Source organism: Vigna umbellata, chromosome 1 (assembly GCF_029865625.1).
Source record: "Vigna umbellata cultivar VRB3 chromosome 1, Vumbellata_1.0, whole genome shotgun sequence".
Classification (NCBI taxonomy): Eukaryota; Viridiplantae; Streptophyta; class Magnoliopsida; order Fabales; family Fabaceae; genus Vigna; species Vigna umbellata.
In genome coordinates, this window is record NC_142165.1 from 96,561,868 (window position 1) to 96,582,516 (window position 20,649).

At 30.2% G+C, this 20,649-nt stretch overlaps 2 protein-coding genes across 3 annotated transcripts; one reads left to right on the top strand and one right to left on the bottom strand.

Moving 5' to 3' along the window:
• Positions 1-2,111: 2,111 nt before the first annotated feature.
• On the bottom strand, positions 2,112-5,164 carry LOC124841348 (cytochrome P450 71A9-like). The gene is made up of 2 exons (XM_047317604.2): positions 4,263-5,164; positions 2,112-2,825 (listed from the first exon to the last, which is right to left on the bottom strand). Exons 1-2 carry the CDS (start codon positions 5,139-5,141, stop codon positions 2,214-2,216), a joined length of 1,491 nt encoding a protein of 496 aa, XP_047173560.1. The 5' UTR covers positions 5,142-5,164; the 3' UTR covers positions 2,112-2,213.
• Positions 5,165-14,343: 9,179 nt separating this feature from the next.
• Positions 14,344-18,741, top strand: LOC124841346 (serine/threonine-protein kinase AFC2-like). Of its 2 annotated transcripts, XM_047317598.2 has the most exons (11): positions 14,344-14,657; positions 15,274-15,466; positions 16,005-16,185; positions 16,289-16,337; positions 16,427-16,541; positions 16,730-16,821; positions 17,067-17,217; positions 17,312-17,376; positions 17,465-17,562; positions 17,658-17,760; positions 17,955-18,741. In XM_047317598.2, exons 1-11 carry the CDS (start codon positions 14,559-14,561, stop codon positions 18,099-18,101), a joined length of 1,293 nt encoding a protein of 430 aa, XP_047173554.1. In that variant the 5' UTR covers positions 14,344-14,558; the 3' UTR covers positions 18,102-18,741. The 2 variants fall into 2 exon arrangements, with proteins under 2 accessions (XP_047173554.1, XP_047173556.1); XM_047317600.2 differs by lacking the exon at positions 15,274-15,466 and having other exon boundaries at positions 14,345-14,657.
• Positions 18,742-20,649: the final 1,908 nt, after the last annotated feature.

Consider the following 20,649-nt stretch of genomic DNA (forward strand, 5'->3'; position numbering starts at 1 on the left):
GCTATTAAGTCAAGATCACTGTTAATAAAAGTGAATCATTTCTATGCAATTCAGTATTGTTGTGTTCTAATACCAGATTTATTTAAATAACTTTTTTTAACACAGTTCAAATTAAAAAGATTTAATATTTTAAATAAAGAAATAAATAATTTATGAAATGCTGTTATTTGAAAATTACGAACAATAAAAATTAAAAAATATATATATACAACTTGTTTAAACAGAAGACAAATAAAAAAAAATTATACAAGTTTTAAAATATAAATAGGAATATTAAAAAAATAATTAGAATTTAACTGGTTTAAAAAAATCTAAATAGTATATTTTTATTTTGAAACAAAATTTTCATTTATATATTTTAAAACTTATGCCGTTATATTATTTTATATCACTTTACATTTTTTAATTAGTTTATTAACTAATTTATTAAACACTTATAATATAACAAGACTTGAAACTTATAAGAGTTTATCACATATCAACTAACCTATCAATCACTTCCATAATATATTCTTTGAAAATTCTTTTCTTTCTACCATATCCCCTTAAATAAATACAGCTATAAAAAGAGTGTAACATAGCATGATTCTCCAATAAATTAATTTATTTATTTTAGCTAAATCAAATAAATACAATTAAGGAAAGACTTATGATTCTCTAATAAAATAACTTATTTATTTATTTAAGGTAAATAACATATTGTATTAAATACATACTTTTTAGGTTTAAATAAGTTTATTATTAAATAAATTTTCCTCCACAAAACTTTAATCAATTAACTATTTTAGTTTAAGCTTTAAAAATATTTGTATGTCCTTATATTTTTTTTAACAAAACAACTTGTCGGTTATAAAGTGAGTTATTCTTAGTGTGGTTCCATATGTCCACATTAAGGAACAAGAAGAAGAAAAGAAAAAATGGCATATAACCCATCTACCCCAAAAGAAAACGATAGTTTATAATTTATAGAATTCTTTTTAGAACACTATTATTTATTTTTGTTATCTTTGATTGTTGCATAAATAGTAATGGGAGAGAGTAACAGAAATATAAATTTTCTTATAGGATGAAAACTAAAAATCTTAGAGGATGATCGTGGGTGATCGTTGAAGGCCATGAGCCATGTAAGGTTTCTTACCGCAATCGAAAGGAGCAAGATTTGCCTGCATCAGCAACAAATTTCCTCCAAACAGATCATTCATGTGACTCTGTCCATTCCTCAATCTCTTCAAGGCCTTGCGCCACCGAACCCTGAATTTAGAAAGAAACTTGCTTCTTTTTCTAAGAAATATTCTCAGTGCTGCAACACGAAGCCTTGGCCTTCTTCTACCCGCTAGAGCCCGAAACTTAAGCCACGCCCTTGCTTTTTTCACTTCTTTCTTTACTATCTCTTCTTCCAATTCTTCATTTTTCAGTCTTCTGTAAGATGGTTTGCCTACTGAAGCCATTGCGGAGCTACCATGCATCAGAATGCCTTTATTGGTCGTTAGTAATCACGGGAATAGATATGTTTCTTGGATAATTTTGGCAACTAAAAGCAATTGCATGTGCAAATTAGTTGGCTGCAATTAATGGGACTAATGGTGCTGGAATTTATTGGTAAACCCATTTAATGGAATCTTTGCACACCCTTCTCACCTCCTATTATACCATCTTAATAAAATTATCAGCCAGAAGACCGATTTACTTTTTAAAAAGGTTCAATTTTTGTTTTTCAAAACCATGATTTCGCCTTCATCACATTTTTCATCTCAACCACTTCCCTTAAATGTACATTACATTACTTGACTTGACTATAGTCACAAGACCATTTTTCCTTTTCTTTAATTGACTATTAAAGAAAGGTCTACTTAACACTTTAGGCATCACCTATTCACTTTCCCATACCAACAATAAGAGCATTCTTGTTTTTCAAAGATCGTGTACAACCTACACAACACTTCCAGCAGAGTATAACCAACCAAAAATCAACCTTAATTAACCATAGATCTCTCTACTAGACAGAAGCTGTTTAGATGTTTACATTACACCGATGTGATCAAGAGAGACACATCTAAATGTTAACTTCTCCACAGCATTTTCTTCCATCTCCACTTATCAACAAACTTACCTTGAAACTTTTAACGAAAGATTTATATTTATTAATTTCTTAAATTATAACATGAACAATCACCGTTTTCAAAGCTGAACATTGAAGAAAAAGAAGAAAAGCGCTACACGTGAAAGGGGGTGGCTCTCAGCCAAAGGTGATCTCTCTTGTGCATGGTTATGCCAATTGCTTCTTCCATATTCAAGTCCTGTATTCCAAGTCCAACAGGCAGTTCCCAGTCAAAACGAAGCAGAAGATTTGCAAGCACTAACTCAACAAGAGGCATGGCAAAGTTCACTCCAGGGCAACTCCTTCGGCCTACCCCAAATGGCAACATCTCAAAGTGTTGCCCTTTATAATCTACTGAGCTGTTCAAGAACCTCTCTGGTAAGAACTCATTTGGATTCTCCCAACAAGCTGGATCCATTGCTATTGATTTTGCATTGACAAGCACTCTCGTTTTGGCAGGGATTTGAAACCCTCTGATGATGCAGGCCTCTGTTGTCTCTCTTGGTACAAGCAATGGCGCAGGGGGATGGAGTCTCAGTGCCTCCTTCACAACTAACTTGAGGTACAAGAGCTTTGGGAGGTCAATCTCTTCTACCATGTCCTTTCCCTCCATAATTTCTCTTACTTCTTCTTGTGCCTTTTTCATTGCTTTCGGATTCCTAATCAACTCGGACATTATCCATATCATTGTTGCTGCACCAGTATCAGTTCCTGCTACAAATATGTCCTACATGTATTTTCAATCACAAAAATTATTATTTGTATCAGATTAGTGAGTAATGAGCACTACTTCAGTTGTACTAACCAATCAAAAGTGTCATGTCTTCTATTAATCATTGTATCAACATGCCTAGTTTTCTTTTTTCTCCTAATTCTAATTGAATTAAAGTCAACTTTATTTTGTGGCTGAAATTCTTTTAAAAAAAGTCTCCAAGAAAAGATCCACAAAAGAGTGGAAATCAAATCCTTCCACATCTTCCTTTGAAAGAGAAAGGACCACAGAAATCAACGCCGACGCTTTGTATTTTTCTTTTAGATGAAACAAATATCTTATGAAAAATGATATTTAGAAACATAAATATTTTACATTCGATACTAAGCTTTTTATTTTATTTTTTTAAATATAAAAAAATATTTTTTATGATTATATTACTTTTATATTATATAAATATAAAAATGTGTCAAAATATATCATTATTCATATTTATACAAAATTATATTTTATTTTTGCATTATTTCATAAAAATTCATTTGATTTCTAATTTCTTTGTTTGTCATCCATTTGTTCCACGTGCTTTCTGTGCTTTCTGGCCGACAAGATTTCGATTAAAAATCCCAGAAATGACAAGCAAATATCATCTATTTATTTCACACGTAGTAACAAAATAAAGTGATAAAAATATATATAAGTGGATAATCAATTTTAGTCCAAGAGTTTTAAGCTTAAGAATTAAATTTTAAAATTTTATTAATATGATATAATTTCAAATAATATTATAGAATATAAGATTAAAAAATTTCGTTTGTTTTCTAAAAATTCAAATTATTGATATAAGTGAAAATTATAAAAGTATAAGTTTTTTATAAGTTTCATATATTGAAACAAAACTAGTAAGATAGTCTTAAAAAATTATATAAGAAGGTGATCCTCAAAAAAATTATAAAATAAGACATCTTAACTTCAGATACAAAAAAGTTATCAAGTTTTACTCTTAAATAAGACTGAGTTATAAAATATATAGAGAGATGCAATGAGAATAATCAAAGATATGATATCCTATTACATGTGAAATATATGTTGGTAAAAAATAAATAATAAATAAGAAATGATAATTTGATATCCTTAAACTAATATCCATTTTAAAACTCGTATTAATTATAATATATATATATATATATATAAGTAATCTAATTAAAAAATAATAAAAATATTAATATAATAGTTATTAACTTGTTGGTGTTCCATCCTTTGTATAATAGTAATTAATAGAGTAAGAGTAGTATGACACAGATTTATTTAAGTACTTAAAAAAGGATAAAATAATTTTAAAAAAATAAATTTTTATAGTTTTTCAGAAGAAAAAAAATAAGGAAAGATAGTGTAAAAAGAATCTAAAAAAAAGTTATATGTTGAAATAATAATTTCTCTTGTTAATAAACACACCACTAGTACTCCCTTGATTTGTTGGTCACTGATGGCAATGGGTTGATTCGGATCCTTCTGAACTTGAAGCAGCACATCCACAACATCTTCATGCTCTGTTCCTGCCGTCTCACGAGACTTATCAACGTGCTCCTTGATCACTTCGTCGTAAAACCGATCCATGTCTCTGAAATTCTTCTCTAGTCTGCTTTCAAGGCCGCTGAATTTGTTCAGCCACCCCAAATGTGGATAGAAGTCATCCACAAAGAACCCTCCCAACATTTCTTGCGTTTCTTTAAGCATTCTGTAAACCTTATTTGAATCACCCGTACCCTTTTCCCTTTTGCCAAGAGCAACTCGACAAACAACGTTGTTGGTCAATGAGAGAGTAAGTTCACTCAGATCGACAGGACCAGGGGACAGAGAAACAGCCTCAAGAATACGTTTGACCTCGTCAAATCTCACAGCTTCAAACGATCGAACCCTCTTCGGACTCAGTAACTCTGAGATCATGATTTTCCTCATTTCCCTCCAGTACTCACCGTACGGTGCAAAACTCACGGCTGAGCCGTATCCTAGGCGGTTTGCAGCGTGTACTAGAGGCCTCCCAGAGAAAACAGAGTCATAGTTTTTGAAAATCTCTTTCGCCATGTCAGCAGAAGAGACTATCAAGGTTGGTATGGAACCTAGCTGCAAGAACATGAGAGGTCCATGCTTACGTGAAAGGTGTTGAAGGGATCGATGGGGCAACGTTCCAAGCTGGTGGAGGTTGCCAATGAAAGGTAGTTTCTTTGGCCCCGGAGGTAGCCTTCTCTTTTCAGCAGAGGGCTTTCTCAACTGTGTGAGCAATGTGAAGGTGAAAAGGAGCGTGAGGAACCCAAACACTACGAAAGAGATCATGGCTTTTGGTATTGCTGTTTTGCCAGAAACGCTTGATTATATAGACATATAAATAAAAGGAAAATGGTTATAAAAATATAAACTTTTATATTTAAAAAAAAATAAAAAAACAGCTAGCATGTAAACTTGACATGTTCCTGCACAAAAGTACGACCCAAGTAATTTAAAATCATAATATATATTATTATATTATTAAAAATAGTCTGCACCGGTTCAATTCTTAAGATCATAACTGGATTATTTTAATCTAAAGGATGTTTGTTTTCTTCGACACTTACAATTCATGTTTGGAATCTTGAAAAGTAGAAAAATAATATGTGAATGTATTATTGAATAGTTTTATATATCAAGTGGATGAGAATGTCAAGTAGTTTGATATGCTGATGCTGATTCGTACAAGTCCGTTATGTACAATTCGCAATCCGTGAGTCATGACGAGACAGAGTGGGCTCATATATATAACTCACAATTCTTTTTTTATCTTATTTTCATTTTTAAGTTACACACAACTGTTATTTTTTCATTCTTTGAATTCTTAAAACAGTTATATTGTCTGTATTTAGTATTAATTAACTACTATAGAAATTTTTAATTTAAATAATAATTTATTTATATGTATCTTTGTTAATGAAGTATTTAACATATTTATTTGTTATGTATTGCGAATCAACAAAATTAGTCCACAAAATTCTTATATTGGGAAAGTCAATTTACATTGTCATTTTTAGGTTAAATAATGTTTTTATGATTATTTTTAAATACTTTTCAAAATTACACTCTATCTCACCACATATATTTATTAGTTTGAAACCATGTTTGAAAAATTCGGACATTTTTATTTTATTTAGAAAGACTGAGTTTATTGAGTGAATAAAAGTGAAAATCTTTAATTATATTTAAGTATATAAAATCTAATATAAACTATTTAATTATTTATTTCATAAATCACATAATCTCTAAACAAAAATTTCTCTACATTATTTGTGTGTTTTTTATCCCATTCAAAAACTTATTATAATGTTTTTCTTAATAAGATCCTATTAGTTAGTAGACAATAGTAGAATGAAGACCATTCTTGATTGATTAAATTTTCTTTTAAAATAATAAATATTTACCTAATTCCTTTTAAATGTGAATAATTTAAGGTTTTCACATGTTTAAGTAAATAAGAAAGATGTTTTTTTAAGTAGTTTCCCTCTTTTGTTTTCATCTTTTGGTGATTTAGATTAGTTTTTTTCTTTTAACTTATCGAACTCTATATGTGTGTTCCAATTTATTTATTTTATATCATTTGATTGTTTTTGTTTGGCGCAGAATCAACTTTCAAGTAAATTATAATTTTATATTTATATATTTTATTAGAAGACCATACTTCTAAAATATCACACACAATAAATTATAATTTTCAAATCCATCTCAATAATATAATATAATTTGTTACATTTCCAAAATATTTGATAAACATGTGTCAAATCAAAGTAACTCATCGAAAACATATTTATTAAAAATCATATTAAAAGAATTACTAACATCTCGTATAGAAAATCTTAATTAAAAAAATAAAACTCGTTTAATTTCTCGTTATCCAATATCTTCCTTATATCATTAGATTCATAAATAAAGTATAAATAATTTTTTTAACAAATTTAATGCTTAATGAATCAATTTTTGAAACCAATATATCATTTAAATACGCGTATCTTTATCACCGTTGATAATATTGCCATGTCATATTTTCATCCTTAGCAATCATGTCAACTTATATGAACCACATTTTCATTATCAATGTCTTCGTCAACCCGATATAATTATTTTTTCTCCAAGTTTTTCAATAATTTTAAATAGTGTTAGACAAGGTCCCATGCGAAAGCTTTTACTTTAATTATTCAATGAAAAAGTTTCTTAAAGTCAGAGGTGACACATTGTTCCATTGGAAAACTCTCTTTTAGGAAGTTTTTTTAAATGAAGATAAAGAAAAACCTTCAATCCCTAAAACTAGACACGATGAGCTTGTTAAAGAAGTTTTGTGGCTGAGATCGATATATATACAAATATCTTAGTCATGTACAAATATCTTAGTCATGTACAAATATCTCTTCTTTTAGTAATTAATCACGAATTTTTTTTTTTTAAACTCGATAATTAACGATAAATATATTTGTTAATAATTATTAATGATGATAATTTTTTTATAAATTTTATTGTGAGGCCTTGGAAAATTAATCATAATCCATCTGTCTAATCCAATTAAATGCACTGCTGAGTCACCTGGTTGCTCTCATTAATGCACTGTGCCACACACTCAGTCTCATTAAAACGCACTCACATTCTCTACTGCACGCCTGCCATTTGTCACATTAGAACATTCTGAATCTGCAGTGGAAAACAGGTGTCCGCATGAGAGTGCACGTCCGTTTGACGTTGGGAAGAAAAATGATTTTTCTGAAAAACCTTTCTTCTCACTCTCTGCATTCACCTTCTTCCTCACGAAACTCAAACCCCATTTTCTCCATCTTCTCTCTAGAACCTCCCAACTTCTCTCTACTGTAATTCTCAAGTTTCTTCTCCGATCACGTTTCAGAACCGTATAAACGTTCCTAGAGACGTGAACGTCATTCTGGACCGAACAAAATTGGGATCGGAACTGGTAAGTTCTAGTCGCTAACCGTTCGTCCATTTGGTTTCATGCGAACCCTGGTTTGGTTGCATGCATTGGGTTATAGGTCTGAGTTGTTTCTGATTTCTGGTGTTTTAGATTTAAGTGAAATTTGTTGAGCGAAACCTGAGGGTAGAACACTGTTAGAGGACGAACTAAACCTTGCTTTTTGGGAGTACACTGTTATCCAGGTAAGGGAAGCTTATATGTTTAATTTATACTTGAATGTGGTATGATCTGATTTGGATGTATGCATGTTGATGATTGAAATGCATGTATGCAGTATGAATGCGAATGTATGAGGTATGATGATTGAGATGTATGATCATGAACATGGATGCTTATGTTGTATGAAGTAAATCTGTATGATGATGTTGAATATGAAGTAATTGGAATGAATGTTATAAAGTTAATAAATTGAAAATCATATGAATTATAAAGTATAAGTTTAAAGGTTGGAAATCTGAAATCTGTTATGGTTGAAAAATCTGAAACGTAAATCACCTTATATGATAAATTACGCTCGTCACCGTACGGTCTTATACCGTTCGGTTTTCTCTGAAAATAACTTAGAATGGAATTCTTTCATTTGGGAAGAACTCCGCTTGAGAGCGAGCGTCCCCAATTAAAGGTCTGAGCGTTCGGTTCAGCTCAGCTGTATATAAATACTTTACACTTTAAAATATGTAAGGTTCGGTCTTATACCGAACGTTCGTTCTAAACAATGCTCGGTCTTAAACCAAGCGTTCGTCCTAAATAGCGCTCGGTGTTAAACCAAGCGTTCGTCCTAAAGAGCGCTCGGTCTTGTACTAAGCGTTCGTCATGATTGATTCTTGGTCATCTACCTAAGGGTTCGTTTTAATGAAGTGTTCGGTCTTAGATTGAACGCTCGTCCTATCGTTGATTCCTTAACGAACATAAATAGCGTTCGTCCAAAATACTTAATAAATGTATATTGTCGCGTTCGGTCATTGACTGGCAGTCGACCTCTTTTGAAACAAAAGGTTCCTAATGTAGTTAAGTATTCTTCTTGATGTATCTTCGTTCAAGAGGAGTCAACCTGTCCTCTTGGTACTTAAAATACTCTGAAAATAGTCGTATTATTCTGGAGTCTTTCTGATTGTTAACGAGTTCTTCTAAATCTGGCTTTTAACGTTCGTCCTCTTCCTTCAGAAAGTTTAACGTTCGTCCTTTTAAGAGAGTGGAACATAGAATGAAAATGTTATGAATATGAAATATTAAGAGGTGTGAACACTATATTAAATGATTATATGATTATGGAATTTGAACGAGCGTTCCATGGAGGAACGTCTCTTATATATATATTTGAATATTAAATTTGGTAAAGTATGACTGTGGATAAGCTAGGCCAGGCTTGGTCCATCCTGATATTTCGTGACACTCATCTTCACGTAGAGGGGAGTTTCATGTGTGGGAATGGCAGGAGGTCCTTAGTCCATAAGTTAACATGGGCGACGTAAGAACGGACTAACCTCGAGTGGCAGCTGATTAGATGTATCCCGGCTACTACATCACTCGGGTGCGAGGACGCCTGTAGCTACACGGTTTCATACAGTCCGGACGGTCGTCTTATATATATATATATATATATATATATATATATATATATATATCTATACAATGTTACATGATGTTATATGTTAAACTATGTGATTGTGTGGAATGATATGTTCACTGTATGTGTTGATGTATATCTTAAATTATATAAGCTTACCCTTTCGTTTTTCCTTGTGTTGTCTACTGTCTATGTACGTTCGTCCTGTCTTGCAATGATCATCCGTGTGGATGTGAGCAGAAGGCGAGGCCACTCTAGAAGACGTTATTGAAGAAGAAAATCTGGTCGAGGTGGAAGTAAAAGCCGAGCCTTAGAACGCTCGTTATGATAGGATTGTAAATGTTAGATTTCATTTTGACGTTCGGTTAAATATGTTTGTAAAACCGTTCGTTCTAGACTTTCCTTGTTTCCGTTTCGTGAATGGTATTTTCTGTATATAAGTCGTTCGGTTTTGGAACCTCGTTTTATTAATATAAAGACTGCATTGATTTACGGTTAATTGTGATTGATTCCGATTTATAGTAATTACTGTATTTTGGGATGTTACATTTATCCACAATATTATTTTTATTGATAAATTTTTGTGTGTCAATAATTTATCAAAAAACAATAATAACAATAATTACTAATGAAATGTTTTCTGTGTTATACACTGAGAGTTGATAAATTCATTTTATCTATGCAACATTAATGTGATTATTTATTATGAGTATTATTATTAATGTAAGATTTCACTTATAATTGAGAACAATACTAAAAATATTTAAGATTTGCATTAAAGCATCTTATATCTTATATGAAAAATATAAGATTTTCAAAAGGATGGATTTTTTTTTTAAATAGTCTTTTGAAATATGTTGTCACTCTAACATCTATCTATCTCTAGTTAAAATGGAAAATTATAAAAAAAATATAAAAAATATTTTATTCATAAAAAAAAATAATAACATTTTAAAAATAATAATAATATTTTAAATTTATTTATTCATTTGCAAATTAATTATTACAAACAAAAAATATAAAACTAGGATAGTTGTTTATTAGCACTCAAACACATATATATAATTTATTTTTAATTTTGATATTTTTCTATACCTTTCTTTATTAAGATGATTTTTCTATTAGATAAAACAGTTTACATTCTTATGATAGAATATTTTCATATTTTTAGTATGTAAAAATTAAGACAATATTATTTAATAGAAAATTAACATTAATCATATATATGCCAAATTTTATATAAGGTTTTAAATAATTTTATTTGTAATAAAATAAATTAAAATATTATATTTAATAGTTAATTTTAAAGGTTTAAAATATATATTTGTAATAAAAAAATCACATTTCTTAATACTAAGCGTGTTAAATCATCACATAACAAGTGTGCTGAAAGCTTGAAGATACTTGTTTGAAAAAAAATATGCTTGAATATATTGTGTGTAAAACAACTGGAAGCATGCATAAAGAAACCACTAATAACCTTAGAAGTAATACTTATGTACATGAACAATGTAATTGAAATTTAATAATTTGTTCTTGATTAGGTTTATAAGTTTCTAATAAATTTAAATATTTTTAGTAAAATCTCTATTAAATTTGTGTAGTGGATTGAGTTGCAAAATATTTTATACATTTCAATTGAGTCCATATCATTATTTTTTGTTAACTTGTCTCGGACTAAATTGTTAGCATATGTTATTTTATAATTTATAGTCTTACAACTTTATAGTTTTGTAATTTTATAATATTATAATTTTGCAATCTTGGTTAGCAGTGAATCCATAAAAAAAGTTTCATACTTTGTAGGTGTTGCAAAATATGGAAACAGAAATTGAACTGCCATTACAAAAAATTGTGTATATTATGATGATTGTTTAAAATTATCGTCTTTTTTACACTATAATATGGTAATTAGAAAACTGTCAGAATAAAATCTGATGATTTTAATATGACAGTTTATGTGTGTGTTTGTGTCTAAAATCACAAATATATTTACTTATTTAAAGTATTTTTGTAGAAAAAAATATGGATCCTTTGATAATACAATTAGTGTTATGCTTTATTGTTGCTATAGATCAAACAATAACTAGTTAATGTAATTTGAACTAGGGAGAGTTATACTTTATTATGTTATCGAGTTTAGCTTTTAATGGAAGGATGTGTGATTTGAGAAATTATTGTAAATAAGTAGTGTGAAAGATGCCATATTGTAAATAATCTTTTGGGGTATGAGGATCATCAGGTACCAGTGAATGGATTTAAGATGATTGTAATAGATTTGTTTTTTCCATTATACTGTGGTTTCATCTTTCCTTTTGTAATGTCTTTACATGCTTCTGCAACTTGTTAAGAACAGCGCATTGAGAGAGATATTATCTAGATTTGAGCTCACGAAACGGAGTATCAATGTCGCAACAAATTGGTGGACACTGATATTGGGTATGCAACTTAGGTTTGATATTGTTGTCTCCTGCTGTGCAGTGTGCCATCTTCAAATAATGTAATCAGATAAGTGGTGGAAATTAAACATCTTAGGATTATAGAATAACTGTAGTTGTAAAATTGCATGATGAACTAATGTTATCTTTTCTTTGATACTTGAACATATATAGTACTTTGATGTAATTATTTTTTTTATGTTTGATGAAGGATAATGTTTGTTAAGTTTATTTTGTAGTATCATTATTATTTTTATATATTCTAAATTTTTATTACTAAAAATAATTTATTGAATTATTAAATTATAAATTATACGTGGATAGTGATAATTAATAAAATATTTAAATTACAATATTGTTATAATAATGATAATTATAGACGTCTTGATATTACAGAAAAACTTTTTTATACTTGTAAAAAAAATATTTTCTATATCCATTCTAAAATTGATATAAAAAATATTAAATTTTTTATACCAATTTTAGAACTGAAAAAGTATTACTTTTTTAATACTGATTTTAATTATAACTTAATTATAACTTATACATAAAATGTCACTTTTGTAATCACAACCGGCATCAAAATTGATGTTTTTTTAATAACAATTTTTTTATGCCAATTTCTTCCAATAACTGGTGCAGTTTTTTTTTCTCCAATAATTCATTCATTTCTTCCAACTTTTCTCTCATCTCCCAACTTCCAAAACAAAACAACAAACACTTCAGAGTGTTTTCTTCTTTTGCCTTTTTTCCTTCAATCAAGGTAAACCTTTTATGTCATTATCTCTTTGCGCTCCGTTTCTCCATCATTAACCAATTTTTCAAAATTTTCACACTTTGGTTCCTTCTCATACCTTATAATTTGGATTTTAAAAACTAGAGTCGTTCTTTTGATTATATATACATTATTATTTAATTTAACTATTGAGATTGTCAGTTAAATGTCTTTAATTAGAGATATTTATCTCGTAGTCTTAATCTAAAAAAAATGTTGTAAGAACTTAAATGGTGAACTTTTGTTATAAATATCATGGTAAAGGAAACTATATGAATTCTTATGTGATATTGTGAATTGTTGTACTTATAGAGTGAAAGTAATACTTTGATGTGAAGTAATGATGAGTAGTGTATTGAGATGAGATTTCTTGAGAGGATTATCGTAGCATGGCTAATATCAGACACATAGAGTATGACTTCTAGTGGTGAGTGGCAATGAAGGTTTTTGTATCACGGATATAAAAATTTTATCTTCATGGTGTGGTTGTAATTGTGAGTTCAAATTCTCAAACCTATTGTTATAGCTTATGAGAGAAAGGTGAGAAACATGATAAGTGCAGAGTTTTTGGGTTACTCAATATACTGGCCTTTCGAAAGAGAAAAATTCAAATGTTCATGTTATAAATGATTTATGAGTATTGGGTCATGATGAATGTATTATATAGATATTTGGTAATTATTGTTGAATTATTAATTTAAGAGTGTATAATGAATATTATGTTTAAAGTCAATTGTTTTATTGATTCTGTATGTTATAAAGATGGTTAATATATTAGATATTAATTAGAGTTATTAAATCTTTTATCATTAGAAATATAGAAATATTCATTATCTTACTCTTATATTTCTATGGATATAGTTCCCACCAGTGATGATTATATAAATAAATATATATATATATATATATATATATATATATATATATATATATATTAATATATGAGTAAAGGATCATAAAGATATTATTGAAAATCAACAACAAAACGTTGAATTGATGAATATGAATGAACATACATATATAGACTTATTATTCGATAGTTTTTTGTTAATATAAATTTTGATTTGTAAAAAAAATTACTTAAAGATTTTAGAAGAATTTAAATACTTAATATATAGATTCATTATTATGTATTATTCTTTATTATTTTAGTAATGATTTAAATTAATAAATTTATCTACTAATTTAGCTAATTATATAATCAACTGATGTTAAGAAGTGTTTTGGATTGAGGTTTAAGTTAAAATGTTTTAAGAGATAAAAGAAGTTAATTCATTTGGGTTAAAAAAATTATATTCATTTATTTTTTTAAGATCAAAATATATCAATGTTTTAAATATTAACCATTTTCAATTTCACTTCAACTTTAAACATTAAAAATATATTTAACAATACTTTTTATTATAAAGTTTATTATTAATACTAATAATTATATAATTTGTATTATATATACAATAAATATAAAGGGGGAAAATATTAATTTAACAAAAAAAATCTAATTTCAGTTATTTATTCTATTTTTGACTTATTATATTAATCAAGAAATTGAACATAAACAATTCGTGTGTGGAACAATTCCTAATTGCATGATATATTAGAGTGAAGTTATCAATAGAAACAATTATTTATATTATTTAAAATTTTCAGCTATTTTAAGATAAAGTTTTGGAATAGTGATAAATAATTGGAAAAGAGAATCCACCCATCCAGAGTAAACCATGGTTAAAAGGCTGTTCCTATTTAACTATAGTGTAAAGCTGGCAACAGAATCCCCCTTTAACCAAGTCGCTCAATGCGTAGATACGTGGAAGTTGAGATTTCATCCCAACCTCCTCCGTCGACGCTAATTTTAGGCTAACATCAAGATTAGCGTTCCTGAAGATAAGGCTCTGTATCTTCACGAAAACAATATATTTTTCCATCACCTCCGTAATTTCCCCATTCTTTTGAAGTTTTCATAGTCATCTGAATCATGGAGATGGAACGGGTTTTCGAATTTCCTCACACTCACATGGATCGACGCCCGAGAAAGAGAGCACGGTTGGGCTGGGACATTCCTGAGGCTTCTAAGGTACCTTCTTCTTCCTAAATCTGAGATCTGATCATTCTTTTTCTTGTTATCGTGCTTCCATTTTGTTTCCTGTAGATCTGGTTGAATATCTATAGATTAGGTATGTGGGTCGGTAACGTTTTCTTTTGTCTCAGGATTTCTGTGAGGATTTATTCTGTTTTACCCCCTTTAATTAACGTAACGAAACCGTGTGCCGGTTAAAAAGTTGACGTGGGTGTTTTTTTTTTTTGCATTTGTTCTTGCTCTGTGAATTTTGTTGACGTGAAACATTGTTCGTATCTACGTATGCAACTAGAATTTGTCATCAATTTTCATTTTTTTATTTGTATAATCGGATCGTTCATTTTCTTTATAATTTAATAAACTTTTTGCAGTTATTATTTATAAATAGGGAATCCTTTATGCAAGTTCCGATCCTTGAAACCAAATGTAAATGGAATTTAGAAAATGAGGTGCTTGTCTTATTTTGTTTTGACACTAAACTGATTGTAAACTGATTGTATTTTTTTGTAATATTCTGAAGTGGTTGTGAGAGCATTGGTTGAGTTGATAACAGCGGGATGAAGTTTTGTTTTTTTAACTATTAAGTGGTACATGAATGGGTGACTGTGTGTAGGCTCAGGTAGGATTGTTTTGTGGACAAGATGTTGAGACTATTTCCAGCTATGCTCCTTCAAGTGGTCCCTCAGAACATAGCACTAGTTCTCTATTTGTTAAGGCAGTTGCTCAAAATGGTTCTCCCTCTTGGCGAGACGATGACAAAGATGGACATTACATGTTTGCGCTTGGAGAAAATTTAACTTCTCGCTGTAATTACACTTTTACCATCATTAAGAAATTTACATTCATATATGTCATGGGCAAATAATAGTTTACGTGTTTTGTTGTTGTAATAATTTGCTTGAATAGCTTAGCATTATAATATGTATGCATCATCACATCTTTAACTTTTAAATGTGGAGTTAATTTTTTTTTATCTAATACCTTAACTAATCAAGTTCCTGCAACATTTTTATCATTAACAAATTTACATTCATATATATATCTAGGTCAAATAATAGTTTACGTATTTTGTAGCTGTAATAATTTGCTTGAAGAAGTTGCTATTCTTATATATCAAGCATCCTCACATCTTTAACTTTTAAATGTGGACTTAATTTATTTTATATCTAATACCTTAGCTAATCAAGTTACTGTAAGATTTTTATATGTTGGTGCACCAAAGTGGGAAAACAATTTGGAATTATATGTTCAAACTGACGAAGGAACATTTTGTCATAAATATTTTGGAAAAAAAACTATTTTGTGTCCTAACGCTTCCACTGTTGACACTTCTTATGTTTGCAGATAGGATCCACAGCAAAATGGGTGAAGGAACTTTTGGGAAAGTATTAGAATGTTGGGACAGAGAAAGGAAAGACATGGTTGCAATAAAAATTATTCGAGGGATAAAGAAGTATAGAGAAGCAGCCATGATAGAAATTCAGGTGTTGGAACAGCTTGGTAAACATGACAAAGGAGGCAATCGGTAAGTAGATTTAATCTAATCTATTTTCTATGCTTGTACAAGCAAACTATAATAAAAAGTCCTTGAATCCATTGCGCTGGTTAAATGCGTTTATTCCTTGCAGTTGTGTGCAAATACGGAACTGGTTTGACTATCGTAATCATATCTGTATTGTAAGTATTTAATTTGTGATGGAATAATTTCCCCAATTTACAAATACTTTGGGGGTTAAGACAATGGTGAATTTAAATGGTTTTAACAGGTGTTTGAGAAACTTGGACCAAGCTTATACAATTTTCTTCGGAAAAACAATTATCGCTCCTTTCCCATTGATCTTGTCCGTGAGATTGGCAGACAACTATTGGAATGTATAGCATGTGTGTAGTATTTACTTGAACTAGCTTCCTTTTAAGCTATTTCTTCCACATCTTTTACTTTGTATATACTATTATGTTATATCTTTAACTGGTAATGGCAATACACATTGTAGATTTAGTGTACTCGTGGATGTGTTGTTTGTGTCGCCTGGAGAACTTTCTAATAGAATTATTTTATGAATCTGCAGTCATGCATGACTTGCGGATGATTCATACTGACCTCAAGCCGGAAAACATACTACTAGTGTCACCAGAGTATGTCAAAGTTCCTGACTACAAGGTATTTTTCGTTTCCACACACATCGTTCTTTTTTGTTTTAGACTTCGTGCACCTTTTGTTTCTGGAACTGTTTGCACTATTAGGGTGCATTTCATGCATGAGTGTGTACCTGGAAGTTTTTTATTTATGCAAGATCGAGTCTTTAATTTCAATCTGGAATGTGTTGGATCTTGAGAACATAAAATGAAAGTTTTTCTTGTTTAGATTGGTTGATAGATCATTGACATTCGTTGTTTTTTTAACAGAGCACAACCAGATCTCCTGGTTCCTATTTCAAAAGGGTTCCCAAATCAAGTGCTATAAAGCTTATTGATTTCGGCAGCACCACTTTTGAGAGAGAAGATCAGAATTACATTGTATCAACTCGTCATTATAGAGCTCCTGAAGTTATCCTTGGTATAATATATACTTTCCTAAACGGCGTGTTTGCATGTTCTCCTTTGACAATTCTGTCTGCTAAATAGTTAATTCTTGCAATTGATTGATTTAGGACTTGGCTGGAGCTATCCGTGTGATATTTGGAGTGTGGGTTGTATATTGGTTGAGTTATGTACGGTATGTTTGTCTCTTTCAAACCTTTTACACTTGTTGCACTTATCCATCTTATGATTTCTATTTTATAAAATGCGACTTTCTATCACAGGGAGAAGCTTTATTTCAGACTCATGAAAATTTAGAACATCTTGCAATGATGGAAAGGGTTCTTGGTCCATTACCACTGCACATGTTGAAGAGAGTCGAGTAAGTGACTTACCATGTGAAACTTTCAATTGGGGTTAATACTTAAATTTTGATTATTGAGTTTCTATATTGTTTTTTTTTTTGCACATGATTAGCCGACATGCTGAGAAGTATGTTAGGAGAGGTAGATTACATTGGCCTGATGGTGCGACTTCAAGGGATAGTATCAAAGCTGTAATGAAGCTTCCAAGGCTACAGGTTTGTTTAATTTTTCACTTTTTAATTTAACTGTATAAAGCAGTTGGAATTATTTATATTAACTATAATTAGCAATTTGAATTATTTACATTAACTACAATTAGCAATCTGAATTATGTATATTAACTAGAATTAGCAATTTGAATTATGTGTATTAACTATAATTAGCAATTTTTCTCCGCAAATACATGCAGAACCTTATAATGCACCATGTGGACCATTCAGCTGGCGATGTCATACATCTCTTGCAGGGGTTACTTAGGTTCGACCCTTCTGAAAGGCTTACAGCCAAAGAAGCTCTTAGACATTCCTTCTTTATGAGAGACCACTTTAGGAGATAATTCACTTTCTAAGACACTGCATCATTGACCTTATCAAGGATATGTACTTGTGTACAAAGGAACACTTATCTGTGTGACGGCTGGTTTTTCTGCAGCCTTCCTCACTCCGAGGCACTGAAAAGTCCTTATTTAGGGAATTTCGAATCAATCTGAATTCAATGTACAGAAGAAAAATATGCAATTATGGGGGTAAATTATGGGCATGACTCATTGCATCCGGACCTCTATGCGCGAATTGAAGTTTCCATACGAGGGCAATTATATGACTATTCTTTTCCCGCGTCACCCTGGTTGTGAAGTTTGGCTGACTTTGAAACACAAAGCAAGGTGTGATTTTCGAGTCTAAATTATAAAGGGAGTAAGCTTTAATTGCAATTGCAGGAGAAGACTGAGTTAATTATCGTAAACTGAGTTATAGATATCGTTTATTAGTAATAAGAAAATCAAAATAAAAAATGAAAGGTGTAATAGTATTGTTAGCTGAATGATTTGATTAAAAATAAAAGTTCAAGTATGAGGAAATCTTCTGTAGGTGTCTAGAAATGTGAAGTATAGTGTGTTGCTATTAAACATAATGTAGCTTCTGTATTAGAATATTTCTTTGAAAAAAATAATATAATAGGTATTGACCGAGACATTATTCTGTTGGCCATTTTTTTCTTATATATGCTTAAAAGCTAAGTATACAAGAATAAATTAATAGAGGATACCATTTTGAAGTAATTATGTGTATAAATTCTCTCTCTTCTTTTCTTACTAAACTTTTTCTTCTTTTCTCACTAACTCAACTTTTTCAACATCTATACTAACTAAAACTCTACACTCCTTTTTAGGGTTAACCTCAGTATTAGTCCCAAAATTCTTATCAGGCCTTTTTTTCAACTTCTTAGTTATTTGTCCGATTTACATCTCCATATTTCTAATGGATGTTGATGGTTGTTGATGTGGTTTATTAAATTGTCTTGATTGTCCAGATTGTCTCTGACCTTGACCCATGCTTGGATGAGGTTGTTGAAATTACCTTGGTGGTATGAAAATTGATTGTTCATGAAATTTACATCTTTTAGGGCCTCCACTGGAAAAGCACATTGACCATTGATATGGTCACCACCATATAGTTCACACATCTGTTGTTGAACTTGAGCAACAGTTTTTAATTCCTTCGGCAATTGAGCAGGTGTCATTGTTAGATTCTCCAACTGTTGAGTTATAATCTTATTATGAGCGAGCAAGGCATCATTGATTGCAATTGTAGAACCCTTTTTCTGTTGAATAGGAGCTCCTCTTCATTTCATTGTCATTAGCAGCCATGTTCTCTATCAATTCTATTGCTTCCTCTGGAGTCTTACATTTAATATTGCCTCCAGCTGAAGCATCTAACATCAACTTGGTTTGTGAACCAAGACCTCCAAGAAAAAGTAGAACTACTGCTGCATCATCAAAACCATGCATGGGAGTCTTTCTCAATAAACTTTTGTACCTATCTCATGCTTGACCTAATGTCTCCTCCATGCCTTGTCTGAAAGAAGAGATCTCTTGCTTTCCTTTGTTGACTTTAGATTGTGGGAAGTACTTATTCAAAAACTTTGCAACCACAGCTTCCCATTCTGTAAAACTACCTTCTGAAAAAGAATTTAACCATAACTTAGCATTGCCTCCCAATGAGAAAGGAAACAAGCTAAACTTGATTGCTTCATCTAGCACTCCATTTATCTTCACGGTGTTGCAGATTTCATTGAAAGTGGTGAGATGTTCATATGGGCTTTCATGTGATAGCCCATTAAATTGATTACTTTTCACCAACTGTGTTAACGTCGGTTTCACCTCCATGTTTGCAGCATTGACCTTCGGCCTTGCTATACTGTTAAAATGTTGAGGGCCAATCACAGTGGTGTAATCTGCAAGAGTTCGTCTGCAGATTTTTCTATTATTATGATTACACGATGAAACATTTTTCTCCTCTCTTGAGTTTTTCTTACGTTGGTAGTGAGCTTCATTGTATTAGTGAGGATAGTTATTGACTTTATTTATTTATGTATTACATGTATTTGTCGATGGATTTTGTTTATCGTGTGTAATTGAAATTGAAATATTTATACAACATAGAGTTAATTATAGCACCACGGTGTCATGATTTTAAAATACAAAGGTAAAATATAAACATGATTTTGAATAAGAGATTCTAAAAGCATACTCTTTATTAACCTTTACAGTTTAACGGTGTTATTTTTAAAAGATTAAGATGAACTCACCCTAAAATTTTAAGTGAGCCTTTTGTTTTTTCTTTTTTAACCTTATAACTTTAAGCAATAAATTTACTGACACCCTCTATTTTCATATTAATTAATAAACATATCTAAATTCTATATTTAAATGTGTAATATAAAATAAATTTAATTTTTAGAGAATAATTGAATAAAATTATATTTTAATGAATAACTTTCGTTTATTTTTATTATAAACTTATATTATATAAAATGGTTGAATATTTAATAAGAAAAACGTTTATAAATGTTACAATAGTTGTATATGGAAAATGATGCATAAA

Bases quoted from the DNA above. Each gene is read 5' to 3' on its own strand.
- LOC124841348 (XM_047317604.2), bottom strand. From the start codon at position 5,141: ATGATCTCTTTCGTAGTGTTTGGGTTCCTCACGCTCCTTTTCACCTTC. The intron at 2,826-4,262 runs GTGTGTTTATTA...AAATACATGTAG, and splicing joins AAATCAAGGGAGTACTAGTG to GACATATTTGTAGCAGGAAC.
- LOC124841346 (XM_047317598.2), top strand. From the start codon at position 14,559: ATGGAGATGGAACGGGTTTTCGAATTTCCTCACACTCACATGGATCGA. The intron at 16,542-16,729 runs GTGTGTAGTATT...ATGAATCTGCAG, and splicing joins ACTATTGGAATGTATAGCAT to TCATGCATGACTTGCGGATG. The intron at 17,761-17,954 runs GTTTGTTTAATT...AAATACATGCAG, and splicing joins TGAAGCTTCCAAGGCTACAG to AACCTTATAATGCACCATGT.